At 48.0% G+C, this 23,850-nt stretch overlaps 1 protein-coding gene across 1 annotated transcript in view; it reads left to right on the top strand.

Annotated features, from left to right (window-relative positions):
• Ptgfrn (prostaglandin F2 receptor inhibitor) overlaps positions 1-23,850 on the top strand; it is a 73,969-nt gene that overhangs the window by 22,941 nt on the left and 27,178 nt on the right. The window contains exons 2-4 of the mRNA XM_041637940.1: positions 6,875-7,243; positions 10,225-10,638; positions 14,397-14,777. Coding sequence (XP_041493874.1) covers positions 6,875-7,243; positions 10,225-10,638; positions 14,397-14,777 — 1,164 coding nt within the window. The remainder of the gene's footprint in view (positions 1-6,874; positions 7,244-10,224; positions 10,639-14,396; positions 14,778-23,850) is intronic.

Here is a 23,850-nt window from a genome sequence, read left to right as displayed (position 1 = left end):
GAAAATGAGGCAGACTAACGGCTCATGCAGTAGTTAACTTATTCAGCGCATCAGACAATTTATATTCTTAGGGTTAAAAAGAATCACATGAGTAAAGCATGCAATCACAAGGACAAGCCACACGTGACAAAAGAATGTCATATTATTAATAGCAAGCAATAACGAGTAACCTGAAGTAAACTCACTTCTATGTGCTACACCTAGGAGGCAGCATGAAAATACATTCCAAGAACATGCCCATGTTTTAGAGAAACTGAGGTACCAAGCCTCATGTCTTGTTTTCTCGGAGTTTTCTCACAAGCACTCAGAATTCCCTTCTTGGGCCCTGTTCCACAGAGAATCCAAGGACGATGTCTGCAAGAGGCTGGAGGGTTGTGCTGCTTACGTCAGAGGGTCTAAGCTGAGCGGGTTGTCTGTCACAGCAAGTGCCAGCTCTTTGGGCATGAAGACTGGAACTTATTTGCTGTAGAAGCCTCTTCACCCCCTTGAATAAAATGCCCTTATGTCTGGAGGATTTAAAATGTTCTGAGACTATCATAAGTGGCCCAGAAGATCAGATATCTATAAAGTTTGTGTTTTCTGGAATATGACGATACAGTTGTCCTATAGTGTTTGTTTGTTTTATTGTCATTCTGTTTGGGTGTTTTTTTAACTGAATTTTAACAGATTTTTATTAGATTTTTGTAATGCATAATATTCTCTATAGCCCTTTATTTCTTTGGGACAGTTTCTTCTGTAGTCTAAGCTAATTGGCTGTGCCACTGAAAATGGCCTTGAACTTCTGATCCTCTGCCTCCAGGCTCAGTTTATTCAGTGCTGGGGATTGAACCCCTGACTTTGAGCTTGTTAAACAAGCACTCTATCAGTTAATCCCCAGTAGTACTTTTTAAAAAAAAGTTATTCATGAGATTATACCTATTTATTTATTTATTTATTTATTTATTTATTTATTATCTGTACAGTATTGTCAGTATTCTGTCTGCATGTATGCCTGCAGGCCAGAAGAGGGCACCAGATCTCATTACAGATGGTTGTGAGCCATCATGTGGTTGCTGGAAATTGAACTCAGGACCTTTGGAAGAGCAGGCAGTGCTCTTAACCGCTGAACTGTCTCTCCAGCCCCCCAGTAGTACTTTTTTGTTTTGTTTTTTTGACACAGGGTTTCTCTATAGCTTTTGGTTCCTGTACTGGAACTAGCTCTTGTAGACCAGGCTGGCCTCAAAGTCACAGAGATCCGCCTGCCTCTGTCTCCTGGGTGCTGGGATTAAAGGCATGCATAGTTCTTTTAAAGTTAGAAGAAAAATGGTTTCCAGTAGGCATGGCAACACAGGCGTCTACTCCCAGAATTCAAGAGACTGAGGCCAGTGTTTGAGGCCAGTCTGGAGTATAAAACAAACCAAACTTTAAATGGCTTTCATATAAATATTTCTTTGACTGACCCTGGGAAACAAATGAAGCCTTCGTTCTTGTTTTTTTTTAAAATTCTTTTCCTTTAAATCATTGTTCATTACTGTGTATCCTCCTGCTTGTGTGTGGGCAGGTGTGCCTTAGCATGCAGGTGGGGGTCAGAGGACAACCTGTAGAATGGATTTTCTCCTTCCACCTTTCCGTGCCGTTCAGAGATGGAGCTAGGTGGTCAGGCTGGCCTCGGCCTCAGAGATCCGCCTGCCTCTGCCTCCCGGGTGCTGGGATTGAAAGCATGTGCTACCACCACTGCCCAGTATTAAAGACATTTTTACGTGGAGTTATGGTAACATTGTTCAGGATCAGAAATGTTAATTTGAAACACTGGGAAATTTGAAACACTTGGGAACTCGGAAGAAACTTGTCTTTTTCCTCTTTCCCTCAGTTATCAGCTGCTAGCAAAGGTTGTGACAAAAATTGGCAAATGTGGCTCTGCAGATATTCTTCTTGATTTGAGAAAAGCCATATGCTTTCCCTTTTACAAGTTATATTTATTTTTAAGTATCGTTGCCGCTATTTAACAATATTAAGGGAAATCTGTACTAAATACCAGATTGCTGCTGGCGAATTGAAATTCTGCTACCAAAATCTTGAATCTTCCGTATGCTCGGATGAGAGGACACCCTGGTTCTTGCATGCATGACATTGCTCGGGTTTATAGGTTTTCAGATTAAAATTTGCTTTCAGGCGTCTGCTGCTACTGTTTCCTTCTCCAGTGGCACTGTGACAAAGTTTCCCTCCAGGTCCTTGCCCAGGTTGCAATAGAATTTGAGAAAGAAGTGAGTGAGTGATCCTGGAAGAGGGGCATGCCTCCTGAGGAGAAGGCAGTGCTGAAGCCTCCTCTGGGCAAGAGGATTGCTGGAAAGGCATGCTGCCTGGAGGAGACAGTGAAGCCGAGAGCCTGGGTACCACAGGGCATGGTGATATTTCCAGAGAGGAAGGTAGTTTGGCTTTGTTGAAGTATAAGCATTAGTGGGGAAGGATGTTGGGGGGGGCGGGGAGCTAGAGTGGTTGCTCGGGCCAGGTCAGGAAGAATCGTGTGTGTCTTCCATGCAGGAGATAGCTTGTGCACCAGGCTCTGCTTAGACACACAGTGCTCCTCGTGGGAGTAGAGAGAGACGATAAATAAGAGCAGATGAGTGCATACAAGATACATTAGTGACCACTGCTAAGTTTTGCAGTGAATAAAAACAGGAGATATCATATTAGGGGATGGGGAAAGGTTGGTTAAAGAACCAGCAGGTACATGGCCTGAAGAGGGAGGTGTGCAAGCACCCTGAGGTTGGGGCTGGAGAAGTGACTGTTCCTGAGTTCAGTGCTCAGCACCCATGTTAGGAGCTCACAACTGCCCGACCCAGGGGGTTCTGGTGGGTCCATCCTCCATGGGTACTCCCCCACACACATGTGCACATATTTTTAAAAAATTCATTCTTAGAAGCCCTGAAGTTAGACTGTCTGTCGCCTGTTTAAGGAAATCGTCAGAGTTAAGCACAGCTGAGTGTCACGAAGGGAGAGGAACAGAATGTAGGGCTCAGGAAACAAGGTAAGGATTTGGGATGAGATGAGACCACTCATCTAGAGAGTTTGGCGCTGAGGAAAATGTTTGTTTTTTGAAAGATCGCTTTGTAGTAGGTCGAAAACCAAGAAATCAGCTAGGGAGTTATTTCAGTAATGATGGTAAGAGGTAAATAGCCTGGACCAGGGTAGCCACAGTGTGTGTGTGTGTGTGTGCAGTGGGTTACTGGGAAACAGTTTTGCCATACATGATAAGCAACCATTGAAGAATTCTGGTCCATAGTACTAGAAAGATGGCCCAGTGGTTAAGAGCAATGGCTGCTCTTCCAGAGGCCCCATGTTTGATTCCAGCACCTACATGCCATCTCACCAGTGTGTAACTCTAGATCCAGGAGATCCAGGCTCCACATCTTCTTCTGGCCTCCACAGACACCAGGAGAGCACATAGTGTACAGATATACAAGTCAGCAAAATACTCGTACACATTAAGTGAAAATAAGTAAGTCTTGAAAAAGAATTCTGATCCATGGGATGCCAGGTTTTATGTGTTTAATGGTAGCCATGTGCAGGAAAGCTTGGAGAACTGAGCTAATGAGCTGGATCCTTTTCCAAACATCCAGGCACTAGGAATAAAGATAGAAACCTCAAAAGGAAGGTAGGCTCAGGCCTGAAGGCCCTGGGAGCCAACTTTTTGCCAAGGGGTAGAAATGGGAAATATTTACCCATTTGGAAAATCTTTTCTGAGCCTTGCAAGGTGCCTGATATGAGGTAACCCACCTCACACGTTATCCCAGATCCTCACCACATGCCGAGTGCTATTGTGAGTTCCTTGTACTGGTTCATCTGAACCTTCCCATGACCCGGGGGTGAGGGCTGGAGCAGAGTGGCAATCATGGTCCCATTGTTTTTTCTTGTTCTACATGTGCAGTGTGTATGTGTATGCAGTGTATGTGTGCGTACATATTTTTGGGTGGGAGCTTCCATGTATTCAGGTGTGCGTGCATATGTGTCCATGTGAATGTGGAGGCCATAGGTATGTATTGAATGTCCTCCTCAATGGCCTTCCACATTTGGGGGGTTAAGGTCTCCCACCACATAGCTAAACGGAAGCTGACCAGCAAGCCCCAGGGATTCACTTGTATCTATCCCGACCTCACCCCCCCAACACACTAGGTTACAGTTGTGCAAGTTTTTCATGTGGGCACTGGAAATCTGAACTCAGTTCCCCATGCTTGCATGGCGAGTGTTTCATTGACTGAGTCGCCTCCCTCGGTACTATGGTTACCTCTCAGGAGATGCCACCATATCCTTCAGGCACTCTTTTTGAGCCAGGGTCTTGCAATGTCAAGGAGCTGCCAACTCCTAAATTCAAGTGATTCTTAACTTCTGGACTGTGTTATAAGCATATGATACTTCATTTAATTTTACTTATTTATTTACTTATTTATTTAGCTTTATTGTCAGTGCTAGGAGTGGAGCCCAGCCCCTCCCTCGTGCAAAGGAACTCTAGTACTGAGTCCCCCAGCCCGACTTTATTTGATTTTTTAAGGGCAGTGATATAATTTGGGGTTCAGCAGCTTCTCTTATTTGGAAGTTCTTTTGGGCCTGCCCCTAGCTCAGCTCGAACAGGAAGACAGTTGGTCCCTGTCTTAGGGTTGTCATTGCTGTGAAGAGACATCATGACAACATCAACTCTTATAAAGAAAACATTTAATTGGGGTGTCTGGCTTACAGTTTGAGAGGTTCATTCCATTATCATCATGATGGGGAGCATGGTGGGGGGAGCATGACGGCATGCAGGTCGATGTGCTGGAGCAGGCAGCAGTAAGTCGACTGAGACACCCGGTGATATCCTGAACATGGGAAACCTCGAAGCCCCCCACTCCCATGACACACTTCCTCCAACAAGGTCATACCCTTCTAATAGTGCCACTCCCTATGAGATTATGGGGGGGCAAATTACGTTAAACTACAAAAGTCCCCTTATGTGAACAGTGTCTCACACTGTCTGTCAATATTTCTCTTACACAGTTGCTTCTTTTTTCCTTTCCCAAAGGAAGTGATAATTGATAATGCTTTTGAGGTTAGAGAAAACAAGAGCGAGGTTTTACAAAATGGCCCTCAACTGTTTTTCCCCCCCCCGACCCTGACCCAAATTTATGCTAGGTTTTCATCATCATCTGCTTCACGCATACCCATGTTTACCTAACAAAGTGCTGTATATAGCAATATTTATCCCTTACCAAGTGCATTGCGCTTTAATCGCTTCTGTTCATTTAAAATGCTCTTTCTAAAAGCGCACACAACCACTCTAAATTCATTTTGGAATCCACTAATAGGCGGCCAGAGTTTGAGAACATGAATCACACCAGCAATAAACAAGCAGCCCCGGTGTGCTGGGTTCCTGGGAACAACGCTGCAGACCAGGTGACTTAAACAACAGACCCTTTTCCGTACAAGCTAGAGGTCAAAGCAAGGTGGCCAGAGTCTGCTCTCTGAGGCCTGGGAGGGAGGTTGGGCCTGCCTCTCCCAGCCTGTGCTGGCTGGCTGCCAGTCTGTGGTGTTCTTAGTCTGGATGCATCACCTTGCTCTCTCCCTTCATCACTGTGTGCAGGATTCTCCCCGTGTGGCCAAATTAGCTCCCTTTTAAGGACGCCCGTCACATTGGCTCAGAGGCTTGCCCTATGCCATATGACCACATCACAGCTTGTCTGGTGACATCTCCTGTGACCCTATGCCCAATTAAGGCTGTGTTCTGACATACTGGATTTCAGAATTCAGCATATGGATTTTGCGTGAGGCCCACAGATCAACTCATAACAGATGATAGGAATCCAATAGCGACAATAAAAAGCCCCATCATATTGAACGGATGTTACAGAGAGAACTCCTCAGCTGAACGTTTTGCTTTATTAACTCATTGATAACCATCTTATTTTGCAAGCAAGGAAGCTAAGAGAGATTTGATTCTGGTCTCCTTGTTTCATTGTTGCACCTGTTCGTAGAATATCAAGATTGGTACAATTGGTTGTTTGGTCTAAATGGAAATTCAAAATCCAGGTCATAAACTCTACAAAATCGTGCTGAAGGGAAGTTCATTGCAGTGAGACCTTCTAAAGGGACAGGCAGGTGCCTGTCGCTGAGGGTCCTGTCCCAGAGGTCTGTGGACCACAGGCTCCCCTGGCAGGTAATGTCAGCCGGCCATCGGCTCTGTCCACTGTGTTCCTTTCCCACCACAAGCTGCTGTATTTCTGACAGCACCAGGCAGTCTCCCTCCCTCTGAGCTTCCCCATCAGCCTTCTGAATTTAGATCAGGGTGAAGAGTAGAGAGAAGGAAATGAGCCAGAAAATAGAAAATTAATACTTGGCGGAATTGTCATATTTTAAAAATAATTTATAACCAATGTCAGATAACAGGAGTTAAATCATTTTATCAGCAGGCTGCTCGAGGATTTGAGAATTGGCATCCGTCATTATAAATCAGGTCTTGGGGACGGTCTCTGGGGTGAAGGCTGGTGTGTGATGGGCAGAAACGTAAATATGTTTTGCGCTGTGTTTTTTCACACCGAGCCTTTGCTCTCACTGCAGGACAATGGCGTGGGAAATGCTAACGGTGGAAGACGGTGCTATCCGAGGCCATGGTTAGCCCACTTCTCATATTTAGCCTGCCTGCCAGCCCTGGGAAACTGGTTGTGTGGAAGGCATTCATTTCGGGGTGCTACTTCCAACCCATAATTTCAGGAATGACTTAATCCTCTTCTGTGGGGGTCTATTTTCTTAGAGATGCCACATTCTGCCCTTGGGCCCCTGAGCAGGAGCATCCTGCGGATGTCACTTTTATACCAAGAAGGTCCTCCGTGAGTAATGGTCCACCTTTCATTCCCTCTCGTTACAGCCGTCTGTCGTGGGCGCGTGGTGAGAGTCCCTGCGGGCAGCCTGGTTCGGGTGGTGGGCACCGAGCTGGTGATCCCCTGCAACGTCAGCGACTACGATGGCCCCAGTGAGCAGAACTTTGACTGGAGCTTCTCATCTTCGGGGAGCAGCTTCGTGGAGCTTGCCAGCACCTGGGAAGTGGGCTTCCCAGCTCAGCTGTACCAGGAGAGGTTGCAGCGGGGCGACATCCTGTTGAGGAGAACCGCCAACGATGCCGTGGAATTGCACATAAAGAATGTCCAGCCCTCAGACCAAGGCCACTACAAGTGCTCAACCCCGAGCACAGATGCCACCGTCCAGGGCAACTATGAGGATACAGTGCAGGTTAAAGGTACAGCTCTCACACGGTGCCAGACCTTCCTCTGCTGTTCTGAGGCTGCAAAGATACTCATCAGTTCCCCTCTCCATCGCAGTGATGGTGTCTTACCTGATGATAGGCGGAGGGTGGACCAAGTGACCCCTGAGAGCCCCTTCTCCTTTGCCAGTGTAATTCTGACACATCCTATGGCCAGTGAATTGTAGGCACTGTGGTGTGGTCACCTGTGAGAGCCCAACTCTGAAGCCAGCTTGCATGTGCAGTCGGCTCCTGGGTCTGCCACTTGTCAGCCAAATGGCTCCTGGCTCAGTCCGTGCCTCAGCTTCCTGTGTCCAACAGAGCCTTAAAAGGTGTAAGGACAGGAAGGCTAACCTATGCCAGGCCTCTCCAACTGTGTCGTTGCTAGTATTCAGCTTACAGACAAGCTGGAAGGCATGACTGTGAGGTTCAGCTTTATGGGAAAAATTGAAACTTCAAAGTTCATGTCTTTTTCTCTGGGACCTTCATGAGTGAATACCTGTTTGCATCAGAGTTTTGTACTTGCTATATATAGATGATCAAACCACATGGTTACTCCCATTTCATGAACCCAACTGTGCAAAGTTGACATTATAGGCATCTGGAATGTTTTGAGTTTGGGTTTTCCTCACCTTCTAAGTGCTGTTGGGTTTGCACACACCTTCAATTATCTGAATCCAAATGAAGAAGCTAGGACAGGCTATTTTCATAATTCACACGTGAAATAGAAATACATAGGTCAATTACTTGCTTAAAATGACATAGCTCATTAGTGAATGAGCAAGAGGAAGCTATTTCAATTTGAGGCTAACAAAACGGAAAACATTCTTAATGTTATTAATTGTACATTTATTTGTGCCCTGCCTTGTTTCTGAAAATAGTTGTATTAGGGCAGGTGTGTATATAATTACCTGGAAAGTTAGGAAATGATAACAGAAAGGAGTGGGCGAATCTAGGCCCCCACCCTTTGTCATGGTTGGTAAAGACTGCTGTGGCTCAGGCTCAGCTACTGCTGTCCTTTACCAAACCACGAGAGGATGAAATGTCAGCCATGTCTGTCAAGTAGGGGCCAAAGCATGAGACCATCCAGTCTACCTCTTCCATCTTCCCATAAAAGGTATAGAATGTCAGTGGGTATGTTAGCACCCACCTATAAACCTAGCGCTTGGGAAGCCGAGGCAAGAGGATTGAAAGTTTGAGGCCAGCCGGGCAGAACGATATTGTGGGTCAAAATCAGCTTGAGCTACATAGCAAGACTCCATCTGGGGGTTGGGGCATAGGAAACTCGGAAGTTCAGTGGCAGAGTAATTGCCTAGATAGGCAAGGCCTTGGACTTGACTTCTAGAATTGGGGAATGAAAAATCCTGACTTTTTTACCTTTTTGCCCTGAGTTAAGTAGTACCAGCTCCCCCTCCCTCAGCTCAGATACACTCTGATTTATGGTAAGAAGCAGAGGGTGAGAGAACCTGTATCTGCCTGTTTCTTCACTAGTCTTCGAGGTGAGGGAGGCAAGGGGAGGCTTTTCTTGGCTCAGTAGAGCAGGAGGATAGTGTGAGAGAGGCTGGCTGGCTGCCCAGGTACAGTCTCTGGCAGGAGCTAGATGTGGTCCAGCATCTATCTGGCCTTCAGCTTCATGAACCTTGAGGTTGATCAGTGAGGAACTGGCCTTGAGAAAAACACCATGCTAGCTACACTCACAGACTGGTGTGTGTAACGGAGGCCACGATCTTAGTTTTGTAGAAGAGATGCACCTATGTGAGTGTTCTTCTAAAGCAGTAACGTTCTGGTACCTGGAGTAATCCCTTTCTGAGTGTGTACCAAGAAGACGAGGAAATTGTGATGTTCCTGGTGAGCTTGGAAGATTTTCCCAGCCCTTGGTAGACAGCCCCCCCACCCCTTACCAGATCACCAGCCCTGTTACTGTCACTTCTCCTGAACCCATCCTCTTTTCAAGACTGGAGCAGTGGTGGCTTCTTCCCGTTGGTGCTAAGAATTAGCAGTAGAGCCTTCAGTATTTTGTGGCCCCTTCCTGTCCTGTGGATCTACCCTGCCCAGGACATGCACCACAGGCAACCCCTGCCGTCACCTCTCCCTGGAGATCTTGAGTCTTGGCAGCTCACTTGTCTCTAGATTGCAGGCTCCCTCCTCCAGCCCCATGTTCCAACCAAAGGATTATTTGGGCATCTTGTCAGTCTGTTTCATCCTGGTGCCAGGGACTGCCCTGTCCTGCCGCTTCAGGCTCCGCCCTGCCCTGCTGCTCCACGCACAGCCCTGTCCTCCAGCTCCAGGCTCCACCCTGTCCTGCAGCTCCATGCACTGCCCTCTCCTGCAGCTCCGTGCACTGCCCTCTCCTGCAGCTCCATGCGCCGCCCTGTCCTGCTGCTCCAGGCTCCACCCTGTCCTGCAGCTCCATGCACAGCCCTGTCCTGCAACTCCATGCACAGCCCTGCCCTGCCGCTCCAGGCTCCACCCTGTCCTGCCACTCTGGGCGCCGCCCTGTCCTGCAGCTCCATGCACCACCCTGTCCTGCAGCTCCATGCACCACCCTGTCCTGCAGCTCCATGCACAGCCCTGTCCTGCCACTCCGGGCGCTGCTCTGTCTCTCGCTGGACTCTTGTTGGTTCTGTGAAGTGGGTACAGTCATCCTCCTCCTTTCTAGGAAACTGAGGCACGAAGAGCAAAGTAAACCTGCACCATGGTGACAGAAGTGCTCACAAACCCATTTTAGCTGGATGGAGTTTTATTTATTGTCTCATTTTTCTTTTTGTTTTCTCAAGTCAGAACACCAGTTGAGATTGTGGGTGGATCAGAACAGATGACTTGAGTATCTAGGCTTTAAAACCAGGAATGGAATGAGGAATCTTTCTTGGTCAACTGCCAGGGCTCAAAGCCAGAGTCCTGGAAGCTAGCCTATTCTTTCCTCATGGGGTAGGACCAATGGTGACCACTGACTGACCTCTTCCCTCTGTTCTTCACAGTGCTGGCAGATGCCCTGGTGGTGGGCCCCAGCTCCCGGCCTCCTCCAGGTCTGAGCCTGCGTGAGGGAGAACCTTTCGAGCTGCGATGTGTCGCGACTACGATGTCACCATTGCACACTCACCTGGCGCTTCGCTGGGAACTACACCGTGGCCCGGTGCACCGCAACATCCTATCCCTAAGCCACGAGGGGCGGTTTCACCCAGGCCCTGGCTATGAGCAGCGCTACCACAGTGGGGATGTACGCCTGGACACAGTGGGCAGCGACGCCTACCGCCTCTCTGTGGCCCGGGCACTCTCTGCAGACCAGGGTTCCTACAGGTGTGTGGTCAGTGAGTGGATCACAGAGCAGGGCAGCTGGCAAGAAATCCAAGAAAAAGCTGTGGAAGTGGCCACCGTGGTGATCCAGCCGACAGGTGAGGGTTTGAAAATGTGTCCCTCGCTGATTGGAATCAGTGAACATGTATAGGACTAGACGAGAAAAGGACGAACCCCGCTTCCCCCCATCGGGGAAGGGGAGCAGAGTGGTGTTGGTAGCTTGGGACGATTCTAGTGAATCTGGGCTCTTGCTCACCTTGTACGGGAAGGTTCCTTTCTGACTCAGAGGTTAAGAATGTGTCCTATCAGGGCCCACCTAATGTTCCCTGGGGGTGTGGGTGGATTTGCTCACTCTTGCTACTTTAGCTTTTTTTTCTGTACTATTTCCTTGAATCCCTGGGTGTGCCTTCCCCACGGCTATTGGGTTGTGTGTGTGGCTGACCCCAAACCTCTGCTAATGTGCACACCCTGGACCTGCCTTCCCACCCCCATCAGGTGCACCATCCCCTGCCAGTTGACAAACTGTGGATGAGGCTTCTTCTTACTTCCTATGACATACATATTTCAGAAAGTTCAGCCATAGTCCATATAAATTAATTTTTGTCTAATAATTTGCAAATATACCTCCTTTTTAAAAATTTCAACTACAGAAACAAGATAGAAAAGGCATATTAAGAAGTCTACAAAAACAGAAAGAAAAAACTCTTACTGACTTAGTGTTGGTAGAGAGCCTTCTGATTTCAGTACTGTGCTGGGCCCTGGGCTCAGAGCTACTGCAGGCTTCATCCCTGGTCACTGGAGCCTGTCGCTTCAGGAAGAACAGAAAGTACAAAGAAAGCATTGCAGGTTAATGTCACTGCTAGGGATCGCTGGGTATGTTTGGTTGTCTAGGAGCCCAGTATATTCAGATAGCAGTCTGCTTCCTGGGAGACCTTGGCTAGACTCATTCGCTGGAATGAGTGTGTGGCCTCCTCTGCTCCCTGGGAAGAAAAGCAGGAAGCTATGGTCAGTGATTGTTTTTGCAACTTGCATGGTTCTGGGCAGCATTCCTTGTATCTGAAAGTGGGTGTGAGTATCTTCATGAATGGCTTGTGGCAGCCGAGGTGTGCCCTTGGCTCCCTTGGCTGCAGAAATGACTTTCCAGATGGACTAAGGTCACCTTCTTTAGCCAAAGTGATTGTCTGGAATCTGCATAGGAAACCTCTAGCTGTTCAGTGTGCACCAAGCAACTATTTTAATGAGGCAGGCAAGCTAAGAGCTTAGCTTGGCAGCAGATTCACCACTTAATGGAGGAATTTCTATCGGAAAGGCGGTGCTTGTTTCCAACACACCACAAACTCATAGCATCTAATTATATGATGGAGACTCAGGACTCGGTCACAGCAACTCCATCCTCAGTCACAGCAGCTCCATCCTGAGGCTGAGGCTTCGCCAACCTTTCTGGTGTTGAACCCAGGCCTTCCCACCTGCTAGGCAAGCAGCTATTGCTTAGCTGTGTTGCCCTTTTTATTTTGGGGTAGGACTTTGCTAAGTTACAACAGCTGGCCTTGAACTTGTGTTCTTCCAGCTTCAGCTTCCAGAAGAGCTAGGATCAGGTTTGCGCCAGCATCCTTGACTTTGTGATCCTTTCGCGTGTGATGGGCCTCTTTGACAGTCTTTTGAAGCCCGAAACTGTCTTAATTCATGAAACATAATACATAAGGTGACAGGGAAAGAATTATACTGAAGTAGTTATCAAAATATCTTTAAGACAAATTTGTTTTATACTAAATTATACCTCATTATTAACATATGAATAATAAGCCGTATTGGCAGGCCTAACAACCATCATAATTTCTAGGGAGCAGGAAATGCAAGTGATGGGTCAGATGTCTACAGCTCCTGTAAAGTGATGTATGAAGAGCTGTTATTTCTGTCGAGGACCAAGCCCCGGGTATAGGCCATACAATACTGCCTTGTTGCTCGCTTTCACAAAGGAAAGATGAGTAATACATCAGCAAAGGTTAATAAAAATAAAAAGAGGAATGAATTTTCTCATCCACATGCACAGACTCTGTGCACTGCAAGTTAAGAATCTCTGAGCTTGAGGGCTGTGTGCTCACTTACATGCGCTCTTCCCCCTCCTTCCCTTCCTTCCTCTTTCCCTCCATCATTATAGCCCTCTTTCTCTATTTACTCATGTTTTCCAACAGGGTCTCACTGGCCTGAAACTCACAAGGTTGTCTTGTACTCACCGAGATCTGCCTGCCTCCGCCTCCCCAGTGCTGGCATTGTAGACATGTCCCACCATACCCAGCCAAGGGGTGGTCTTTTGCTTATTATCAACCTGTGCCCTAGTCACAGGTGCCTGCTCCTGTACTCTGACCACAGTGGCACTGCAGGCGGCTCAGAAGCTGTGTCACCCATGTGGTACATTCTTCCTATGGTGGGAGTTGCCTGTGAGACAAATCTTATATGTAACTTGAGGATTTAGCAATATTCTACAGGAGAAAGCCTGGACTGGCACAGACTGTCCAGATCTCCTCTTGTGTTCTGAATCCTTAGAACTGCTTCTCCTCCACTGGCTCTATTTCACCTCCCATTGCCAGACTTTTAAATCTGGACTATTAGGAGCCATGGCTAGCGATAGGACAGATATTTAGCCACTTTCACTGAGAAAATGACAAAGCAGACTATACAGCTGGAAAGACATTGCTGCCAATATTACTGGACCCTAGGAATGCATTTCTCGAACTATAAAGAGGAGAGAGGAAAGGACAAACCAGACTTTGAAACTCTCGTTCCTAATACCGTGTCCACCTCATTTTCTGTCCTGTGTTGGGATGGATGTTGAACTTGGCTTGAAATAGTTGTTTGAACGATTGTTAAGATTTGAACACATTTATGTGGAAGCAATATCTGCCGGAGGGCATGGGCAGTGGGTTTGGTGTTTGGTGGAACAGGTTTAGACACCACCACCTGTCCCTGAGCTTCCTGGGAACAGCAGTGGGTTCTGCTGAATGGGTTCTGCTGGAAGGTGGGAACTGTGTCTTGTTTGACTGCTGGGAGAAGTTGGCTGTCTGTCATTTAGTGATCGTTCCCAGAGCATCATTGTAACTTGAATTTTTCCACTCTGATTACAGATGTTCGACATTTTAAAAATTCCCTGAATAGAGTAAAATATTTTCATTTGAAAGATTTGACAATGGAATGCTAAACAAGGCCTTCCTTGAGTCTCTGGCACCCAGTACTTCAAGGCCTCCCCTAAATATAGCTTACTTTTCAATGTCCACAGTCATGAGAGGACGGTAGTATGGAGAATGGAAAACTCATTGGGTTTGGGGCTTAGAGTATGTCTCATGCTTGACTTTCAGCTGGGCGTGTCTAATGAAATGATAGTCCGCATGCATCATCACATCGTAAAGGTCTGACTCACGAGGAGAGGCGAATTGTCTGGTTTTGCTTTCCTGGCTCATCTGTGTAGTGTAGGGTTTTCCACCCCCACCCTCCGGGTGCAGGAGCCAGTGCTGCTAGGGGAGGGCTCTACCATGGAGCTACTGCGCTTCAGCCTCCACATCAATAGAATGGCCATAATAGCACCCACCTCATGTTATTTTCAGGATTAACGTACAGTAAGGACATGAAAGCAGTAGAAGTGTTTGCTGCTTTTCATTGCTTCTCTTTTCCAAAACCAATTTAGTGTGTCATGAATTTATTCATTAACTATTCCTCAAGCACTTTCAACTGCACAAAGCCTTCTAATTTTAATGCTATAAATCAGCTTAAAAGGAGGTGATCTAGAGGGTGGTGAGGAGAAGGGAGGGTCTAGAAAGGGCAGATCACTTGATCGCTTGACAGATTTGGTTTCCTCTTGTAGCTCTGCAATTGGCTGTGCCCAGAACGGTGTCTGTGGCTGAAGGGAAGGACCTGGACCTTTCTTGCAACATTACAACAGACCGTGTGGATGATGTCCGACCCGAGGTGACATGGTACTTCAGAAAGACACCTGATGCCTCCTTGCTGGCTTCACACATGCTGGCTCGGCTGGACCGTGACTCCCTGGTACACAGCTCACCACACGTTGCTCTCAGCCATGTGGATACCCGCTCCTACCATCTACTGGTGCGAGATGTTAGCAAAGAAAACTCTGGCTACTACCTTTGCCTTGTGGCCCTCTGGGCTCCTGGACACAACAGGAGCTGGCACAAGGTGGCAGAGGCCATGTCTGCCCCATCCAGTGTAAGCGTGACCTGGCTAGGTGAGTAACTTGAAGAGGGCCTCTTAGGCTGTCTGCTTAATCCTTCCTGTGCACTCAGGAAGCCTGGGGTAGGCTGGGCATTCTGCCTCTTTTAGACGTTTGGATCAGACGAGTGTCCTTGAGCTCCCCAGCTCCCAGGCTGGAGGGAAGCATGATGGGCTGAAATAGTCTGGCCAGCAAGCAAAAGCTTAGGTGATGTTTGTTCCAGTGCCCTTGCTGGAGAATGTGGGTTCCTTTGTTATTGAGAGCCACCTGCCTGTGGGAGCTGAGCTGAATGGCTCTTTGCAGTGGCTCTTTGTTGAGGGAAGAGATGGCCATGCTCTTCTGCTTTCTTAGTCCCTTGGACATTTCTGCTCTGGGCTAGTGCTTCCTAAAGCACAAGAATGAGCAGTCACCTCCTCCAGCTTATGTGTTTTCTACCCCTTCTGCTAGAAGCCCACTGTGGTTTTCTCTGCAGGTGCATTTACAGTAGGGGCCAACCACTCACTCTCTCTCCTCAGGCTCCCAGCCCAGGTGCTTCTCCCTTGGTTGGGGGACAGCCATGTTTGAGAGCAGCTTGTAACATGCGGGAAGATGACTGGTTTGTCCTCATAGTGTCCCCCATTTGTCATGTATGTGATCCCTGGAGTGCCCCTCCCTTATCACATGTGTGGGCCTGTTCTACCTTGTCATATATCAACTGATGTGTGTGCTCCCTGGAGAGTATGTGCTCCCTGACCGGTCCTCATTTTATCATGCTTATTCCCTGCTGTCCTCACAGTATCATCCATGTTCTGCTGCCTATCACTTTATCCTCTGTGTGTGTATGCGTGCTTCCTATCACGTGTGTGCTCTCTGGTGTCCTCACTTTGTCATGTATGTGCTGTCCTCATTTCATCACGCATGTGGTTCCTGCCGTGTCCTCGCCTTGTCTTACATGTGACTGCTATCTTGCATGGGCTTCCTGCCATGTCTTCACATGTGTCTTACATGTCTTTGCCTTGTCTTACGTGTGATTGCCAGCTTTGACGCCATTTCCTTTACTGATCTTTTCACATCCCTTTTTCCTGTGTGTCTGCCTACTGGGAGGAGTGTCTACTAGCTCTTCCTGCTGTTCATCAAGGCTTGAAATAGCAGTTAGGCTCAGGAGGGATGGGCCTGAGGGGTGCGACTCACTCCCCTCCTGTGCCACTTCCCAGGGACAGCCTCGTGGTCAGCTCTGCTGTTTTCAGTGCTTTGGGCCTGACAGAGGCATTTGGTTTTTCCTTAAGGAGGCAGCACAGATCTTTAAAGGCCGGGAAATGACTCCCCCCTCTGCCCGATGCTAAACCTCCTCCTGCGTGTACACATCTTCAGCTCCTGTGTAGTTAGTTCTTCTCTGTCTTCATAGAGGGCCTCTGCTGGCCTGAGGATGAGCTCCTGTCTGTTTGTCCCTAATAAGCCTTTCTTGAGCAGGGATGGGTAATAGGGGGTCAGGGGGGAGAGTTAGAGAGTAAGCCGTAAGGAAAGTACAATCAGGGCCGAAACAGGGGTGAGCAGGTGTGGGGGTGCTAGTCAGCCCCGTGAGCAAAGTGGTGCTTTGATATCTGGAAAGCCAAAGGAGCAGGCTTATCTGGCGAGCTTTCATTCCCTCAGTCAGAAGCCTACGCGAGGCGCACTGTGAAGTCCTGAGCTGGAACAATGTTGGCCCAGCTAGGACTCTCCTTAGCAACCTTCAAAATAAAACAGATGTTGTCAGCACCATACGAAGAGTTTTCATCGCTGAAGTTGAATCTGCCTCGCAGCTCTGATCCGAGTGCATTGTGTGGCGCTGTCAAATTCCCACTCTGCCTTTCTCTCCCCCTCCCTCCCTGCCAACTTCTGAATCCTAGCTCCAGGATTTTTTTTTTTTTTTTGAAAATTCTGCCTGCACTTCAATTTGAGGGCTTCTTTGAAGTCCTGGTGTATTGATCCCACATACCCTGGGGGAAGTACAGGCTCTGTCAGACATCAGGGGCAAGCTCTGGGAGGGAACGGGCTTTGTAACTGGAAGGGATTTGTTGGTGACGTTTCCTCCAGAGACTGAGAGAAATAAAGAGGCTAAACTGTGGGAAAGACTCCTTTATTACCCCTGCCATGCTAGCCCATTGTGAAAGTCATCTGTGCACGTCTCCAGCGCAGGGGAACTCCAATAGAACCCCATACCTTCCCCATGCTTCACACCAAATAGGGAGAAAGTGTCAGCCGCAACCCACAGATAATAGAAAAACCAGAATGGTATGCAGGCGTCGCCATGGCTGAGAATATTCAGAGACCCTTGCACACGCGTGAATTCACCAGGAGTGTAAATACTGTGGAAAACAGCTGTGTTTGTCTCTTTCCTCCCCTCCGGTCTTCACCCCTGCCCCGCCTGTGACTCACGCTCTGCAGCTGCTTGGACACTTGTTGGGAGACAACCCAGGCCTGAGCACAGCCACGGGGCTTTAGTCACAGTCTGCAGACCGCACTGTCTGCCGGAAAGTGAGGCAGCCCGACCTTAACTGTTGTCTCTAGAAGTGTTGTTTGTGCATTCCATCACATACAGCTGGGAGCTTGTATAGGGCACTGAAGCTGTGACCACCACCCCCCCAAAAAAAGCCGGGAAAATAGATGACCTGCTAAGTGTGTAGATCATCCTGGGTTGTCGACATGGCCTCTCGTCAGAGAGGCATTCTCTTTGGGAGTAGACCAGGTTAGCCTCAAACTTACAGAGATCCACCTGCCTCTGCCCCACAGTGCTGGAATTAAAAGTGTGCGCCACCACCGCCCAGCTCACTTAATTTGGTTCCCTGTGCAGATAGGACACAACACTCAGCTTGGCCCTTGATGCGTTCAGACATATAATGACCATTTCCTGAACACTCACCTTTTCCAGGCACTGATGGGAGACTTCATATGCGCTAAGTGGACAGGTGGGACGTGCTAATGGTCTTCTTAGGAAGATGGACTCTTCCCCCAGTGACAAATTCTTGCTTATTGTTTGGGAATGGCTTAGAATTATCTCCTGAGTTGAGTCTGTCCTAAGCGTTGTCATCATATGTGAGGATCATCTCTGGACATCAGCTTCGCCCCCTGAGATGGCCAGCATTCTGTTCTCATCTTCAGAGCTTTGTTCTGGTTGGTGAGGGTGGCACGGGGTCCTCTCAGGTCTATCATGCTGCCTGTGCCCGATATTGATGGTCTGAAAAGTCAAGGGCGGGGGAATCTGGGTGAGGAAAAGGCCTTTCGCTAGGATTTGTGTCTCCCTTTGAAGCAGGAAAAGATACAAGTTGGTGTGCAAAATGAAGAACAAAGCAGCAGACATAAAAATATAATCAAGATCAAACGGGGCGAAGAGAATCTAAGACTGGATACTGCGAGGAGGTGTGGATGAATTGGTTGGTGCACTTGTGAGTTTTGAAATTGAGTCAAAAAGATGCGATGATCCAGTTCTCTGAGGAAAGAAAACATAAACTCTTTCAGAGAAGCAAACTTTTCCTTGGCACAGAACGTATCCCATGCTCATTCATTTCGGGGGCAATGGATAATTTAATGACAGTACTCTGGACTTTTCTTTTACCAGAGGCCCGCGGTGACTGTTCAGATGGGTGTTCCTTAGACCCACTCTCTCTGAGAGCTGAGGGCATGAGCTGTAAAGTGTGGAAAGGAGTTTCTCCCTAAAAGAACTTGAATTGCTTCAGGAAACAAATGTTGCTTTGTGTTGATCCAATTTAGTGTATGGCTGAAACGTAGAGAGCCGAGCGGAAGGGCTGGTTAATCTGCACATTAAGCCGTCTCTCTCTGCTATCAGATGTCTTAAACGAGCCTTTGGCAAAAGCTGGATACTAATCAGTTTATGGTTGAGCTCTCTGCCCAAAGTACCAGACTTGTGCGGTGTTAATTAGAGTAGGTTCCAAGGGTTTGAGATGCGGGAGTCAGGGGCGGGGAGGGGGCAGAGCTGAGCTCTACTGTGCAGGCCTAAGAACCTGATTTGCATTCTCCCCCACTGGAGAACCGGCCCTCTTCAGCAGTATGCCAGCAAGGAGGGTAATTATTTTTTTTTAAAAAAAGGACTGTTAATCTGCAAGTACTTAGTAGAAGCTTGAATTCTGTGCTGTCTCTAGGACATCCTGTTTAGCATGGTTACTGCTCAGATCCGTCTGGGATTATTCCAGAAGTGTGAGTGGGGAGCATTGGAGTCAGGGAAACTGGTGTGGGCTTCCGTTGCATCGGCTTTGGTTTTCTCGGTTTGGTGGGAAACTACATGAAGTGCTGAGCATAGTACCTGTCAGTGATAGGCTTGGTGCATTACGTGGTGGTAATGGGGACGATTTCACAGTTCTCCACCAAGTGTAGCCAGTTAGGATGTAGGTGTATGTGTTTGGGCACCCGTTTGGGTTCCATGGAGTAACCAAGAATGTGTGTCCTGAAAGTAGCTTTCCCAGGACTTGCTGGGGCCAGGGGGTTGAGCTGGCCACAGCCAGCACTGAGGATGATGGGTGTCCGGCATAGGTGTTCCATTGGAATGTTCATGTTGCTCTGAAATGGCTAATGCTGACTTCTGTTACACTAACAGTTCTGTTTAGGCTCTGCAGAGCAATTCTCCCCACCTCGGTTAAATATTAGAGAATCTTTAGTATACAAATGACTGTGCTAACTCGTTGGCAGTCAGCCGTACACTCCTCGGCTGCCTCCGAAGTACCTGTCCACTTCAAAATCCACAGACATAGACCGTTTCTCCTGTTTTCTCTAACTCAGCCATCCTTTCCTCTCATTAGCCACACCAAGATCACAGTTGGAGAAGGGGTGTTAGACCATGCCCCCTTGGAGCGCAGTGGGTCAATCAGAGCTTCTCTGCTATCACCCTGGGCTCCTGGAAGGGAGCAGGCTGTGAGAAAGCCTTTGTATCCCAGGGGTGGAATGAGCTTGTTACGTAGGTTGAATAGGGTGCCATGACATGTAGATAAAGTCTCCCCTGAAATTCTGCTCAAACTCTAAACAAAAATCCTCTAACTTAGCTCCCATGGGCTTCAGTTTTGCTTGTCATTTAAAACAAATACAGAAATAATACTAATCCTACAACATTTTGTAAAGATTAAGCAAAATAAAGTATTGTGGTCTGCTGCGTGGGATCTAAGAAGGCCTTCAATAGATGCTAGTTGTCACTGTCGTTATTGTAGAATGGGGATAAGGTTATATACCCTCTTTATAGACTTGTCAGAGTAAACAGAAAGCATCTGTGTACCTTGCTGACACACAAGGAAGGCGCGTGGTTCCTGAAGACAATAGGCACAAAGTACTTGAATTAGTAACTCAGCTAGCGATTTGTGAGGCTTTTCATGGTTTTGACAGTTATGACAAAGAAATTTAATGATCCGTGTTTCCAGTAGAATCTTCTGAGGAGGGTCACATGGGAGTCTACAGCTTTAGAGACTTTGTGTGTGTGTGGTGTGTGTGTGTGTGTGTGTGTGTGTGTGTGTGTGTGTGTGAAAAGAGAGAGCTCGTGCGTGCACGCAGGTGTGGCCCTGGTACCCATGCTAGAAGCCAGGTCCCTATTTTCACATGCTATTAGTATTCGGCTTCGAATGGCTCCATGTTCTGTGAAAGAGCTGATAGCGTGGGTTGTTGTTTGTTTTCAGCCTTTCAAAACAAATTTACAAACATTCACAGTAGAAGAAATAATCACCAGCTTTAACTGTGAGTGTCTTACTTATTGATTTCAGCTCTTTTTCCTTCCTTAGAGACACACACACACACACACACTTCCCCCACCCTTACACTTTGTTTTTTATCTGCAGGAGCATAACCATACCCAATGTGCCATATCTTTTCTTTGGTAAGACAGACTGGCCTTGAACTCAGCACCCTCCTGCCTCTGCCTCTCCGGTGCTGGAACTACAGCCGTGTAGTACCACGCACAGCCTCCGGATACCACTTCACCACTAGATACTTCAGGATGTATCCCAACTGCTGAGCATTCTTCAGACATAACTCTCCTTGCGTTCTTAGCTGATTTCTTGATGAGATCAGACAGAATGTAGCAGTAATCAGTAGTGAAATACCATGCCAAAAATGAGCATTTTTATGCAAAATATTGAATTTAGTCCAATTCAGCCAGTATGCTAATATCTCTGTAGAAGGCACTTTCTGCGTAGCATGTGCAGATGGAATCTCAGGGTAGTCCTTAGCCGTGGAAGGAGTCCACTAAGGTTCCATGAGATGTACATACAAATCGCAGAAGTTCAAGGCAGTGTTCTAGTAAAATCTCCAGGGAGTGGGGGGCCTGGCAGGTGGTAGGATCTCTGTTGAACACCTTCTGAATGAGAAGTGAGGTATGGGATGGGACTGCCTGCCGAGTGCGATCAGAGGAGTTCTGTATTGCCAAGGTGCGGCCACAAAGAAGGGCGTGGTATGGGGGCCTGCAGAAAGACACCAGCTCCACAAACCATGTTTGGAATTGCGAGACAGCATAAAAGGGCACTTTCTGCACATGCACAAGACAGAAACGACACAGGAACCTGCGTCCCGACTCCTGGCACTCTGATGTCATAGGCAGCATCCAGTCTTCTCTGAGAGCCTTTATCTGAAAGTGACTCACAAAGCTGATAGCCAGCTCAAACAAACCTGCTCTCTGTCCTTTTACAAGCCAAGAGGCCAGTAGTCCATGCATTCCATCAGAGGCTGGTGGTGGTGGAGGTGGGACTGAGGCTGGTGGTGGTGGAAGCAGGACTCAGGCTAACTTCACCAGGAGTAGGCGAGCAGCCGCCGAAGCCCATGGAGACATTTTTCTGTCCTGCCAGTGAGATTCTTATAACCGGATGTGAGTGTTCTGCGGCCCCACTGTGTTGTGCCCCTCCCCATCTCCTGGGTCACAGGAGGGGAGGCAGGTCCCTCCCTCTCAGAGTGAAGAGGGGAGTAGAGTAGGAGAATCTGTTGAGCTGTTTCCTCAACTGCATGCTGAGCAGGTGCCCTAGGGGATGAGGAAGAAGGTGTGACAGGGAGGATGGCAGAAACTAGGAGCAGCAGAGTGCCCAGAGCAGGGGAGGCGGTAGTGGGGTCAGGTTGGGTTCAAATGGTGAAGGTTGTGAGTGCAGGCCAAGGCACAGGCTCTGAACCAAGCAGGGGTAAGGAGGCCCGGGAGGTTTATGACTGTGACTTGCCCAGTGTATCAGTGTTGAGGACCACTGGGAGGCCATGATATTCTTGCTGGAGGCAGCGAGGGCCACGGTGAGGGTGATGTCCCCTATGGTTTCGCTCTTAACTGCCATGCATCAGGCTTGGAGTGGGAAGAGCAGAAGGGACACTAGGGAGGGAGAACACATGGGGCTTACTCTCTCGTGGTGTGTAGGCTAGAAGAGGCAAAGCGGGAGATGGGGTACATCACCCCAACTCGGGGTGGCCAGGAGAAAGAGGGTCAGTGGGAAACAGGGAGCTGGCTGTGCCTCTTAGGAGTGGGTTCCAGCTGGGTTTCTTCCATGTGCTCACTGGTGAGGGAAGAAGAGGACTGATGTAGGTCACCTTGGGATGCTGCAGAGCCCAGCCAATGTGCCTGACACAGCTTCACACCTGTGTGGGGTTGTGAAGTCTATAAAACACTGAGTGGGTGGGTTTTGGGGAGTAGCCAAGGAGAAAAAAAACGGGGTAGGGGGAGTACCCTGGTGGAGCTTTCTCCCACTAAAAGGTCAGTTAATCATTTCCACTTCTTAATCATCTTTTTAATTTAACTAGCTGACTAACTAAAATTGTATACCTATATTATACATATGCGTGTATCTGTGTCTCTGTGGGTATGTGGTTTTGCCTTTCTTTTTGAAGCAGGGCTCACCATTTAACTTTGAATGACCTGGTACTCACAGTGGTTCTCCTTTGCGTCTGGAGTGCTGAGATTAAAGCTATACGCTACCTCATCTGGATTAACATTGTATATAATCATGGTGTACGCGATGATACTTGATCCATGTCTGCAGAGCAGAATGGCTAAATTAACCTAATGAATGTCTCTGTTTTCGATGATTACACTGACTTTGCGTGGTAAGAACCTTTCAGATCCCCTCTCTTAGCAGTTATCAAGCACCTATAAGCACCTATAGACAATCTCCTAAGAGCAGCCGCCCTGTTGTTAATGGACTTTCTGGGCTTATCTTCTGTCCGTCAGAAGTTTGACATCCTTTGACGAACACCTGCCCCTCCCTGCCCCAGCCTCTGAGAACTACTGTTTTATTCTTTGCTGCGATGAGTTTGACTTCTTTAGATCCTCTGAGGCATTTGTCTTTCTGTGTCTTTCTTATTTTGATTAACACAGTCTCTCTCAGGTTCATCTGCGTCATTGCCAATGACAGAATTTCCTCCGTTTTAAAAGCCTGTAGTATGTAGTAAAAGTACTGTAGTATGTGTGTGTGCGCGTGTGTGTGTGCACACTGCACAAGCGCATGTCTCCTATGCTGTCTTTCTCCATCCATCCATTGACACTTACAGGTGGGCTCCCTCTCCTGAACTGCGTACAGTGCCGTGATGAGCGTTCCCTGTCGTTCATCATCATCATTTTAACAGCCGTTAGAAAGGGGTCACTTTGGAAGGGAGTGCCTGTGGGTGGAAGTCAACCGTGAAAGACAGAGAGGTTTATTACTAAAAGGTACATGATCTGATAGAGGGCAGAAGTCCCCAGGGGAGCAGCAGGGCACCTCAGTCGGCCTGGGGTTCAGGCCCATGGGAAGCCGTCCTCTGGTCACATTCCCTGTAACAGTAATTGGCAGTGTCATGGCCAGCAAAGCCTTTAGTTTACTGAAAATCGTCCTGTCGAGCAGTGGCACTTAGAAACTATAAGCCTGGCACCAGACATGCTGGTCTTGAAAGGTAGGAAGCCCTGGGACAGGATCTTCCACCTGTGAGCCAAGAGGCAGTTACTCGGCTTTTAAAGGTCCTTCTGGGTGTGTAATGGGAATTGTGAATAGTGAAATGTGTGTGTATGTGTGCTCATATATGTTGGTGTGAACTCCAGCACCTTTTTTTGTTTTATTATTAGTGTGTGTGTGGGGGGGGGGGGGAGTACAAGCACAATCATGCCACAGGGGATGTGTGGAGGTCGATGACAACTGTC

This window comes from Microtus oregoni, unplaced genomic scaffold (assembly GCF_018167655.1).
Source record: "Microtus oregoni isolate MIOR12 unplaced genomic scaffold, Mior012 000054F_ref0000373, whole genome shotgun sequence".
NCBI classification, from domain to species: Eukaryota; Metazoa; Chordata; class Mammalia; order Rodentia; family Cricetidae; genus Microtus; species Microtus oregoni.
This window is presented reverse-complemented; position numbering and strand designations above follow the sequence as displayed.